Source organism: Alosa alosa, chromosome 8 (genome assembly GCF_017589495.1).
Source record: "Alosa alosa isolate M-15738 ecotype Scorff River chromosome 8, AALO_Geno_1.1, whole genome shotgun sequence".
Taxonomy (NCBI): Eukaryota; Metazoa; Chordata; class Actinopteri; order Clupeiformes; family Clupeidae; genus Alosa; species Alosa alosa.
In genome coordinates, this window is record NC_063196.1 from 35,501,787 (window position 1) to 35,514,286 (window position 12,500).

Genomic DNA, 12,500 nt, shown 5'->3' on the forward strand with positions numbered 1-12,500 from the left:
GCCAGTATTAGGCTGGTCCAGGGCGTGTGTGTGTGTGTGTGTGTGTGCTCAGGCCAGTATGAGGCTGGTCCAGGCGTGTGTGTGTGTGTGTGTGTGTGTGTGTGCTCAGGCCAGTATGAGGCTGGTCTAGGGCGTGTGTGTGTGTGTGTGTGTGCTCAGGCCAGTATGAGGCTGGTCCAGGGCATGTATGTGTGTGTGTGTGTGTGTGTGTGTGTGCTCAGGCCAGTATGAGGCTGGTCCAGGGCGTGTGTGTGTGTGTGTGTGCTCAGGCCAGTATGAGGCTGGTCCAGGGCGTGTGTGTGTGTGTGTGTGTGTATGTCTATGTGTGTGTGTGTGTGTGCTCAGGCCAGTATGAGGCTGGTCCAGGGCATGTATGTGTGTGTGTGTGTGTGTGTGTGCTCAGGCCAGTATTAGGCTGGTCCAGGGCGTGTGTGTGTGTGTGTGTGTGCTCAGGCCAGTATGAGGCTGGTCCAGGGCGTGTGTGTGTGTGTGTGTGTGTGTGTGCTCAGGCCAGTATGAGGCTGGTCCAAGGCGTGTGTGTGTGTGTGTGTGTGCTCAGGCCAGTAGTAAGAGGCTGGTCCAGAGGCATGTATGTGTGTGTGTGTGTGTGTGTGTGTGCTCAGGCCAGTATGAGGCTGGTCCAAGGCGTGTGTGTGTGTGTGTGTGTGTGTGTGCTCAGGCCAGTATGAGGCTGGTCCAGGGTTCGCTCTTAGCGCTGGCTGGGGCAGGATGGCTGCTGGGTGTGAGCTTCAGAGTGGCACTGCCCGCTGGAGAGCTCAGGTACCCAGGGACTGGGCACACCTGTGGAGGAGAGCAGGACACGTTACACTAGCACTGTGTGTGTGTGTGTGTGTGTGTGTGTGTGTGTGTGTGTGTGAGTGTGTGAGAGAGAGAGAGAGAGAGAGAGAGAGTGTGTGTGTGTTTGCGTGTGTATGTGTGAAAGTGTGTGTGTGTATGTATGTCAATGTAAAACTGTGTGTGTGTGTGTGTGTGTGTGTGTGTCTGTGTGTGTGTCTGTGTGTGTGTGTGTGTGTGTGTGTGTGTGTGAGCGTGTGTGTGTGTTTGTATGTCTATGTAAAAGTGTATGTGTGTGTGTGTGTGTGTGTGCATGACTAATCTGTGTGTGCAGGTGGTGGTGTATGTAGTGTGTGTGTGTGTGTGCGCATGACTCACCTGTGTGTGCAGGTGGTGGTGTGTGTAGAGTGTGTGTGTGTCTGGCTCTGTTTTGATTGGTCGAGGCTCATCGTCTACATTGTGGTTGGAACTGGGAGTGCTGGAGGGGGTGTGGCTATCCATGGCCGGGGTTCCTGTCAATCAAACCACATTTACATTTATTCATTTAACAAAACAAGTGCCGAGCAGAAATGTACCAGTAGAGATGTGTATGTGTGTGTGTGGGGTGTCTGATTCTGTGTGTGTGTGTGTGTGTGTGTGTGTGTGTGGTTGTGTGTGTGTGTGTGTGTGTGTGTGTGTGTGGTGTCTATTTCTCTGTGTGTGTGTGTGTGTGTGTGGTTGTGTATGTGTATGTGTGTGTGTGTGTGGTGTCTGATTCTGTGTGTGTGTGTGTGTGGTGTCTGATTCTGTAGGCCTTTTCACACAGAATCCCAGCTAAATTCTTGGGAAGAAGGAGCGTCTTTTTTTGCAAAAGTGTGTCTAAAAGCGAGTTGAAAATTTGCCGGCCTGCTGATCTGTTCACATGATGCGGCATTTTGGGGGTTTCAAGGCAGGATCAGCTAGCAAATTAAAATGTGGCGATGAACAGGGGTGTAGAGTGATAGTCGTAGGCCTTATTATCGTGGGCAGCCTTCAGATGCAGAAGGTGTGCCGATTTCCAAAACTATGGCGGGAGAACCGACTGCACTTTGGTTAGCTTGCATTTGCTTTGCTGTTTGCTTAGAATGTTAGATTCTTAGATAGATGTCTTCAGACAATAAAAAGTAATTTGGAAGGGAATTGAAGAAAAGTTGCCTTAGTTTGCGTGATTTCCTTTGAAAATCAAGGAGGTTCACAGGCTACTGTGGCCTTGGTCGATGGCGCCGCCAGCTGTAGTCCTATGCGCACTGTGCGTACAATTTATTCATGAAATTAAATTAAATTGATGAAATTCATTCAATATTACAACAATAAAAAATAGCTTGTGTATTGTCTTAATTGAAACATGCTTAAGCTGCAAAATGATAGCCTAGGGCAAAGAGAATGGACATCTCAACATAAGGATACATTAGAAGATGATGATTGGTGTAAACTTTCTCACTACGGCGTGATGAGCAGTTCTGGCTTAAAAGCATAGCGTTCCATTCAGTCATAAATCATAAAAGTGTAGGCCTAGTGCTCGTCATGAAAAGTAGGCCTAAACACTGTTAGCAGTTATGCCAAAGGCAGTGAGATTATTGACATTGCATCCTGTCACTCTGTTTTGGAACACCTTCGCAGTTCGGGTTGATAAGATTCAGTTAATCGGTATGGATGAATCTCAAAGTTTGGGACAACCAAACGGCAGTGTGAGCAAAGCAAATCCTAATTGTTAGGTTACCATAGCTGTCTTTTCTCTAGGCCTGGGCCTGTCGGAATCGCGACATAAGCACATTGGTTTCTTTTTCTTTTCTTTCTTGTTGGCGTGTTGGGTAGTGAAGCGATAATGCATTTAAAGCATGTAGCCTACATCATGTGAGCCAGAGCTGATATGGCCTGATCTGCTGCTCTGTAAAGGTATTTCTGTCCCACCCAAATTTGCTGAACTACTTGCACGAGTAAACATTCATCACAGACATCACATGTATCCTGCGAAAGAGCTTTTTCTCAGCCTTTAAACAATGTTAGTGGTTAGTTGTTGTGGTAAACGGTTCGCGAGAAAAGTAACTTGAATTAATCATATTTTCTGTGCCCGTCTCCCTACCCATTCATCTTGGTGGAATACTTCGTGAACTTTCCCTCAACACATGACAAACCATATATCAGAATAAACAGCAGACCTTAACGAACACAAAAGTGTAAAGCATTCCCATGTACAGTTCCAGAGTAATCCGGTTTTAAATTTGCAGCAATGTCTATGCATGTCTCCAACTTTGGGGTTCACAATGTGTTTAAATTGTTCAATAGGCCTACATGATTTTATAACAGGCCAAATACAAAATAAATGTTACAAATATCGCCTAGATAAGCATTACAATCAGAGGATATACATATAGGGCAGACAGACACTCATGAGTTCATGCTTTGTTTTATCGCTGGATTTTAGGATAGCCTATTATGGCAACCGATTGCATTCCGAGCTACAGTCAACTCTAGCAGACATTAAATGACTGGAGACTTTGTGAATTTAAAGATTGACATAATGTGCTGTCTCTGCTATTGCTGCTTTTGATCAGTTAGATTTTTTTGCAATCTCCTGTGGTGGGCTGGACATAGGATTGAAATGCCCGCCCAGATTCCCCTTTCCGCCTTGACCCATTCACACTGGTGCATCCAAACGGCGTTTACAAACGAAAGTTTGGGAGGAGCATGACGGAATGTGCCACGCCTCCTTCAATCAGTCAGGCTATTTATTCTCCGCCTCCTTCAGTCAGTCAGGCTATTTATTCACAGTCTACCTGCCGAAGTTGCAGCATCAGCGTTACTCCGCTCGCAAGACTAAAATGGAGCTCAATCTACATACTCCGCTCGCAAGACTAAAATGGAGCTCAATCTACATACTCCGCTCGCAAGACGCGGGTCAACGCAGCTAAAATGGAGCTCAATCTACATACTCCAGTATTCCACCCACTCCACCTGCTCTTCCTGCTTCTGATGTTCTTAGTCGTGGGCGGCCGCGTCAAGTTGCCTTCCCCCTGGAGCCAAGACGCCGGTCACGCAGACTGGCTTCCCCAGCTCCTTCATGGGCATCCAATAGCTCGCCTGGTTCTAATAACAAGCCAAATCCGGCTGCATCGACCGAAGAAAGAACTACTCCTTGTGAGGCCATCTCTTTGGTTAGAGCAGAGAGTTGGATCTTGGCGGGGATCCCGGTTTCCCTCGTTCGCAAAGGGAAAACCAGAACTACTTTGCCTTCTCCAACAATCAGTTTCTCTTTCCTCTCCTCCGTTCCTCCAGCTTCTCCCCCTCTGTTCATGCAACATGTTTTCAACTCAGCAAGTTATGGCAGCCTGCGTGCAGCCCTCTACCTTGCCTTCGCTACTCTTGACCTCTTTCTTTTTCCAGCTAATCAACCCTCCCCACTTTTCTCTTTGCAGACCCAGGTGCTGCGCAACCTCCTCCCCTTCCCCGTAGCGACCTCCTCCCCCTTCCCCCGTAGCGACCTCCTCCCCCTTCCCCCGTAGCGACCTCCTCCCTCTTCCCCCGTAGTGACCCTTTCCCTTCCCCCATCATCTTCCAGCCCGCGTTTTTCCCCCAGCCAGGGACCGCGTTCCAGCCCGCGTTTTTCCCCCAGCCAGGGACCGCGTCCCTGGTTCTCCCTCACCCCTCTTTCTCTGAATTGGTACCACCATCCTATCCCGTCTCGGTATCTCCTCAGCCTTTTCCCCCTGCTCACACTCAGTCAGCCAGTAACCCATATACTGACTAGAGCCCGACCGATTCGGCCGATATTAGGCATTTTCCAAACTATCGGTATCGGCATTTATAATGGCCGATAAATTAATACTTTAAAAATAAAATAAAAAAGGACGAAACACCCTTCAACCATGTTATGAGTTTTGGCGTTGTATAGTTTGTCCACCAGAGGGCACTCTACACCGTCCCTGCTGGCAACACTTCGTGTACTTGCGCCACACATCCTGCAACCTGCTGATCCAGCCAGAGTCGGGCAGAGAGAACCAGTTATCCGCGAGTGAGATCATCAGTGAAGTGTGTTCATGGTGATTTGGTTACGAGACATACATTGCTTGAAATAACAATTAAAAGAACATTCCCATCAGTTCTCTTAACTCAAATAAGCATGACAAAATTTGTGAAAACAATGTCCAGTTTTGATGCTGTTAAATAAGCTGAGAGTGAAGCGGAATTAGATAGTAATTACGTTACGTTGTTACAGTGTAGTTGACTGTCTGTCCTTTTAACTTTTGACAATGTGACTGAAGATGTATTTCTTTAATAGCGTGACAGTTATAGCAGTGAGACGTATCATCTCTCCCCGGCCTGTTATTTTGAAAGCGTAAGTTTTACAATTTGCAGTATGACATTATCCATTGCTAAATAAGGGCTCATCATAGACTAGCTAACCACAAAGCTAGCTAATGCCATGAATATCAGTGGAAGACGCTAACGTTAACATTAATGAGCTTGGAAACCACAACGAACTTGTTCTGCCTAAATAAAGTAATGATTTATAACTAGTATATCTGTAGTTACAGTCCCTGCATTGTAAAATGTAAAGTTAGACTTGTGAGGGAGTGAACATTTAGACAAAGAAAAGTATCAAACGTAGCTTGTGCAAACGAAGCTTGTGCATAAAAGTTAGCTTTTCTTTTACACGCAGGAAATCCAATGACGCCAAGTGTGAGTTTCAGACTGTCGTTCAGCTGCAGCATTAACGAGTTACATAATGGATTTAGATCACTAAATAGTAGGTTTTAGAAGGCAGGCAGCAACTGATGATTGAAAATGGTTTGATGTAGCTTGATGGAAATAATTTTAAAAGTGCAGGTAAAGGGATAAGCAAACTGACATTGTAATTATAAGGTAGCTTACAAGGCAATAGGGACTAATTATTACACACGCACACTCAAACATTTAAGAGTAACCTTTATCTTGTTTAACAATAATACAAATGATGATGATAGTAATAATGTCATCATTATTTTTTGTAATTAAAAAATAATGATGATGTAATATGTAATATCGGCCGATATATCGGAATATCGGATTTTTAAATCAACAAATATTTGTATCGGTATCGGCCTTCAAAATCCTTTATCGGTCGGGCTCTAATACTGACTATTCCCATGTTTCTGTGCCCCATATGGGTTCGACAGAGGCCAGCGCCTCTCTCCGTTTGCCCGCTTACACTCTGGACTCAGCAGCGTATATAGCTTCCCCACAGCACGCCCCCGCTAACGAGCCTCCTCCTGTGTCTCTTACACTGAGGAATCAAATTTTGTCATCGATATGCCTTCCCTTCTATCGTCTCTGCCGAATCTATACCAAACTCGGGACATTGAGTGCGGTCCAGTAACGCTAACGCTTAAGTCTACAGGCCCCGCCACAAGCGTCTTATCCTTCCCTGAGTTCGCGGTAGCCTTCATGCGATTTACAGAGGTTATATGTTCAGTGTTCCCTCAGAGGCGCCACGAATTGAATGACTATCTCTCAATTATCGTGGGGCTAGCAGCATCTTTTGGAGGTACTCATTTCTACACATATCATCGGGCTTTTTCCGCAAAATGTGCAGCCCTGGTTGGGCTATGGAATTAATGTCCTTATTGGGGTGCATTAGATGTTGATGTTGCCCATGTTTTTGGGCTGTCACATTCAAGATCGACTCTCCCCTGCAGCCCTATAGGCTACTAATTTGCTCATTTCATCTTTCCATCGCACGGATAGATCCCCTGTTTGCTCCAGACTCCGGACGCTCCGTTACTCCGGACGCTCCGTTACTCGCTTCTGGTTTCAAACGCAGTTCTAACGCTGTTCTAACGCCAGTCGGAATCCCAGCAGGCCGTTACTCTACTAATTATTTTTGGTGCCACCAACGCGGCAAATAACGGTCTGTCCGATCAGGCGCTCCAAACTCTCGGCCGTGGTCCTCCGACGCCTATCACTAATATCTTAGCACCTTGCGCTCTCCCGTTGAATTTGTTTTGCGTGGTCCTGGCTATAGGGTTTTTGGGGTGTATGACTCCTGCCTGCACCATCCCGCTATTCACTTCAGGACCCTGGCCAGAGACTTCGGCAAACATGCTTTTCTATTACGCTATTATATCTTTTGCAAATTACAGAATGTGAACTAGTGAAATGCCCGCCCAGATTCCCCTTTCCGCCTTGACCCATTCACACTGGTGCCGGAACTTATCGATTCGGCAAAAAGTCTAGGGTGCTCCGTCCCGTGTGTGTGTGTGTGTGTGTGTGTGTGTGGTGTCTGATTCTGTGTGTGTGTGTGTGTGTGGTGTCTGATTCTGTGTGTGTGTGTGTGTGTGTGTATTTGTGTGTGTGTGTGTGTATGTGTTTGTGTGTGTGTGTGTGTCTGATTCTGTGTGTGTGTGTGTGTGTGTGTGTGTGTGTGTGTGTGTGTGTGTGTGTGTGTGTGTGTGTATGTGTGTGTACTGTACTGTGGCACATACCAGGTTTGTTCGTGCTGAGGTTCTTGGGTTTGCGTTTGCGAGTCTGGATGCCATCTTTCTTCATGGCCAGTGGGCGCGGCACCTGAGGTCATCACAAGGTCATCACAAGGTCGTCACAAGGTCATCACAAGCCACTTCTACAATAGCCAGCGCCTCAGTGTGAGTGTGGGTGTGCGTGTGTTTGTTGTGTCTGTGTGTGTGTGTATGTGTGTGGGGGGGGGTGATTATTGACACACACACACACACACACACACACACATAAGTATCCCTACTCTACACACACACACACACACTAGTACACAGCCATGTAACTCACACTCTACACACACACACACACACACTAGTACACAGCCATGTAACTCACACTCTACACACACACACACACACACACACACACACACACACACACACACACACTAGTACACAGCCATGTAACTCACACTCTACACACACACAGGTATCCCTTCTCTACACACAGTGGCGTCATGCCCATTGAAGTAAAGGGGGCACTCCACACACACACACACACACACACACACACACACACACTAGTACACAGCCATGTAACTCACACTCTACACACACACAGGTATCCCTCCTCTACACACAGTGGCGTCATGCCCATTGAAGTAAAGGGGGCACTCCACACACACACACACACACACACACACACACACACACTAGTACACAGCCATGTAACTCACACTCTACACACACACAGGTAACCCTTCTCTACACACAGTGGCGTCATGCCCATTGAAGTAAAGGGGGCTCCACACACACACACACACACACACACACACACACACACACTAGTACACAGCCATGTAACTCACACTCTACACACACACAGGTAACCCTTCTCTACACACAGTGGCGTCATGCCCATTGAGGTAAAGGGGGCACGTGCCTTCTCGGATTTTTCCTCCCTGATCATTTTCTTGATCATAACTTTGTTCCTATATGCTCCATAATAAGCCAGAGCCCATAACGACTCAAATGTATTCTTCTGGATGTGTAATAAACCGTACCAAAATAGCTGAAGACCGGTCAACATCAGCCCTTTTCCTAAAATTGGTGTCTGTGTATGTTCCCGTAACAACTCACACCGCAAGCATTGAGCTTGCAATGTTTTGCTTGTGTTGAACTGTTACAGTTAACTTTAGACTAGCCTACAGTTTGAAGAGTTGAACTGTTACAGTTACAGTTTAAACAGATACAGTCAATCGTGTTGAAGTGGTAAGTAGTCTAGCTAAGCAATAAAAAGTAGCCTAGTGGAATTATTTGTGGTTAACCAGGAAATTTTGACTTGGTGATCAAAAAGTTAGAACTATGGATTTGATGTTGGCCGCGAATTCAGAGCATTACGTTAACGTTAGCCTATACTGTACATGGTGTATAATGTAGCCTAGGCTACTCTTACAAATATTAAAAATATTTGGCAAAGTCTCCTGGTTCAATTGTTTTCAGTTTCATAGAAACGAGGGTGTTGCATTTGCAGTGACTACAAAATCCAACCTAATAACATTAGGCCTACCAAGGCATTGCGTTGGATGTTTCTCCACTTGTTCTCTTCACGTATCTGGCAGCTAATCCATGAAGTGAAAAGGGATAGGCTACCCGTTCAAAAGGAGGCCTACAGATTTTATATACATAGGATAGCTATGTGTGACCGTGATGTAGAGGGCAAGAAAGTATAATAGTCTCTCTCATGTGCTCATAACGTAGGTTATTATCAGGTCACTTGCTCATGATTTGCAGGTAGCAACTTACAAATGAGGTAGGCCTAGCCTATTGCTTGCCATAATGGTAATAAAAAAATATATTACTAGTAGTAAAATATGCAAATATTTAGTGTTTACCTTACTCAGCACTGAAACCTGTCAAACTTCTTTCAAAGTCCTTCATCACATGAATTAAGATTAAAATTTAATTTCTGAGCACCACAAATTCAGACGTAAGATGTAAGATTGTTCTTAGGTCACATATCAATCAAATCATAACAACTGCAATGGTACGGTTTTTAAAATCATGTGTAGTACGCCTAAGTGTAAATATGTGTGTCTAAACATGCTTTAATGAGCTTACACTTTAATGAGCTGAATTTGAGCTTACAGTTCTTTCACCAACCTGTCTGTTTTACATTAACTTACAAAATAGATACTTTAGCTTAGTTCTCAGATAGAGGAGGGCTGCTGCTTGCTCTGTTAAGGTATTTCTGTCCCTCCCAACCTGCATTGAAATGGAATGTTTAGCAGCCAGAATTTCAGAATTTCCGGGGGAGAAATCTCTGGCCCCCCTCTAACATGACCCCCATGAATTTTGCCTTGCATGACGCCCCTGTCTACACACACACACACTAATGTCCACAGATATAAACTCAAAAGGACACACACACACACACACACACACACTGGTGTCCACAGATAAAAACTCATAAGGACACACACACACACACACACACACACACACACTGGTGTCCACAGATAAAAACTCATAAGGACACACACACACACACACACACTGGTGTCCACAGATAAAAACTCATGAGGACACACACACACTAGTAGCCTGGCGGGCCATCCTATATCATTGAAATGTATAGTCTGGAATCGAACCATTCACCTCGATTAATCCAAGGGGCGGGCAGAGAATTGTCTTTCAAACTGCCTAGGCATGCAATAGGCCAGCCCTTCTGACCATATCCGTATCCGGGTCGGCAAAGCGGCAAATACATCCTTCTTGAAAGGAATGACTTAAGTGCATTGTGTTGCTCAACTTTCAAAGAAAAGCACAAGTCCAACTCCTCCAAAGTTGACGCCAACGCCGATTCAAACAACCGCTCTTCGTTCCATAGCCACCTTCCTTGTTGTTCACTGTCGCGGGATGTCGTTATCCTGTTAAGCCCATATAAGACTCTAACAAAATAGGCTGTGATTGGATGAAGTCCACGGCGTCAGCCAATAGAAATCCCTATGATTTGATACTAGACGTACAGGCTGAGCAAATTAATTTGCCGCTAGGGTGCGTCTAGATTTCTAGGCTAACGCACTAGTGTAGCTGTTACGTGTAACTGTAGGGCAGGTTTGTGTAAGTGAGCATTGATTTGAAACTAAAGAATATATTTGTAATGGTCAAATATTTGTAACTGTAGGATGATTTGTAGCTGTAAAACAGATCTGTACCGTAGAACAGATTTGTAAGTGTAGTGCATATTTTTAATATTGACAGTTACTTTTCACAGAAATCATTTCTACAGTCTCATGTGGTGATTACACACATACAAAGCCTTTGAGTCTGATTTGATTCCATAAGGGATGCGGTGGTGCGTATACATGTGTCTGACCCTCACAGCCTGGCAGGAGGGTTCCGTGGTAGAATACTAGAATACACACACACACTGTACCGATGGGAGCATTTCGACCAAACAAAAAAACGGTTCGGAACATGGTACTTTGGTTCAGAGCTTGAACCTGAAAATAATTATTTTTCCTGCGAACCGGAGTGGGCGTGTCACTTCCTGCGAACCGGAGTGGGCGTGTCACTTCCTGTGAACTGGAGTGGGCGTGTCACTTCACCGCTCAGAGGAGAGAAGACTAACAGCATGAGTTTTCCGTCCTTAGCAACTGTTGCCATGAGTAAACAAAACTAGTCAACTAGCATTACACTGCAGAAGATGACTAGCATTTTAAACAGCTAATTTCTGCCGTTCTTTACGGGACAACTGTTCTATCTATTCTCCGGTTTATGCATCTCATTAACTTTTGTTTTGCATGCAACACCCATTGTTGATGACGCATCCCTTGGTTCGGTTCTAAACTGGTGGAGATGTGGGCTGGTTCACTAGATAGTAGTGGTGTCAACAATAATCGATTCGGCGATGCACTGCAATGCGGGGCATGCACGATTCAGCATCGATGCGGCAACGTGCCATAATCGATTATGTCACTATTTATTTTCTGGCCTTGAGTGGACAATAATGTTGTGAAGTTTCAATCACTTCTGGGGGCATTTCCGGAGCAACGTTGTAATGACATGCGCAGCCTGTAGCTACATGCTAAGCGGCAGCACTAGCTAGCATAACAACAACACTAAAGAATCAAGATGACGGAGGGAGATGACCGCGATAGACGGAGTAATTAAAAACGCACCCAAAGCTTCGGACATCTGGGCACATTTCGATTCTACTAATTTAATGGGAAACTAGACAAGGCGTACCGCATTAGGGTTGCCAACTGTTCCAAAATAATGAATCGCCCCGTGTTTGCAAGGAAAAAGATGTGTTCCAGATTGAACTGATAACGAACGGCATTTTGTTCGTATTATTGAGAATCAACTTGTGCAAATCCATGACAGATCAGTATTATAAGTTAGACTATGAACGAAAAATACGATTTGTATGAAATAAAGGGAAACTTTGCTGCTGTCATTTATCCCTCTCAGTTTGTCTGTCATCACTATCCCAACAGAGAATGCACTTTTCGTTTGAGCCACTGTGAGTCACGTATATTACGCTGATAGCGTGGCGTGATGACAAGTCTTGTCATGAGTTTTACAGTGCATCTTTGCAAGATAAACAAATAGGCTAGCCTACTTGCTACAGAATAGCCAAAAAGCCAGAAATAAAAATAAGGCTTCACCAAATTCAGAGCTTCTGGAGCTGCTTGTGATGTTCAATATATTTTTTCTATGACAGCATATCCGCCAGTTCAGTTTTCAGAGTTATTTGGTTTGAGTATAATAGGCTACAAACAGTTATTTCTTTATCAAGTGTTTTTGCATCGAAATGATTCTTGTTTTGCACCAGATAGAAAATGAGTAGGCTAGTGGCTATAGAATGTAGTATATTATGTGCGCATTTTAGTAAATAATAGCTCACAATTTTGTAAAATGATGCACTATTTAGTACAATAATACATACATAATTTCAATACCCCCCCCCCACACACACACACACTAACTGAAATGGATGCCGGTGTACTGAAGTGTATTATCGAAAAACACCCCCCCCCCCCACACACACACACACACACACTAACTGAAGTGGATGCCGGTGTACTGAAGTGTATTATCGAAACACCAGCCCCACACACACACACTAACTGAAGTGGATGGGTGTACTGAAGTGTATTATCGAAACCCCCGTTCCTTATTTTCATATCAGAAAGTTGGCAACCCTACGTTACCGCGGTGTAAAACCTGACACACTAACATCAAGCACGTTGG

General features: G+C 44.9%; 1 protein-coding gene across 1 annotated transcript in view; it reads right to left on the reverse strand.

The window, feature by feature from the left end:
• Positions 1 to 602: 602 nt before the first annotated feature.
• gata4 (GATA binding protein 4) overlaps positions 603 to 12,500 on the reverse strand; it is a 29,635-nt gene continuing 17,737 nt past the window's right edge. The window contains 3 exon segments of the mRNA XM_048250157.1: positions 603 to 801; positions 1,174 to 1,307; positions 7,275 to 7,356. Coding sequence (XP_048106114.1) covers positions 676 to 801; positions 1,174 to 1,307; positions 7,275 to 7,356 — 342 coding nt within the window. The 3' untranslated portion in view covers positions 603 to 675.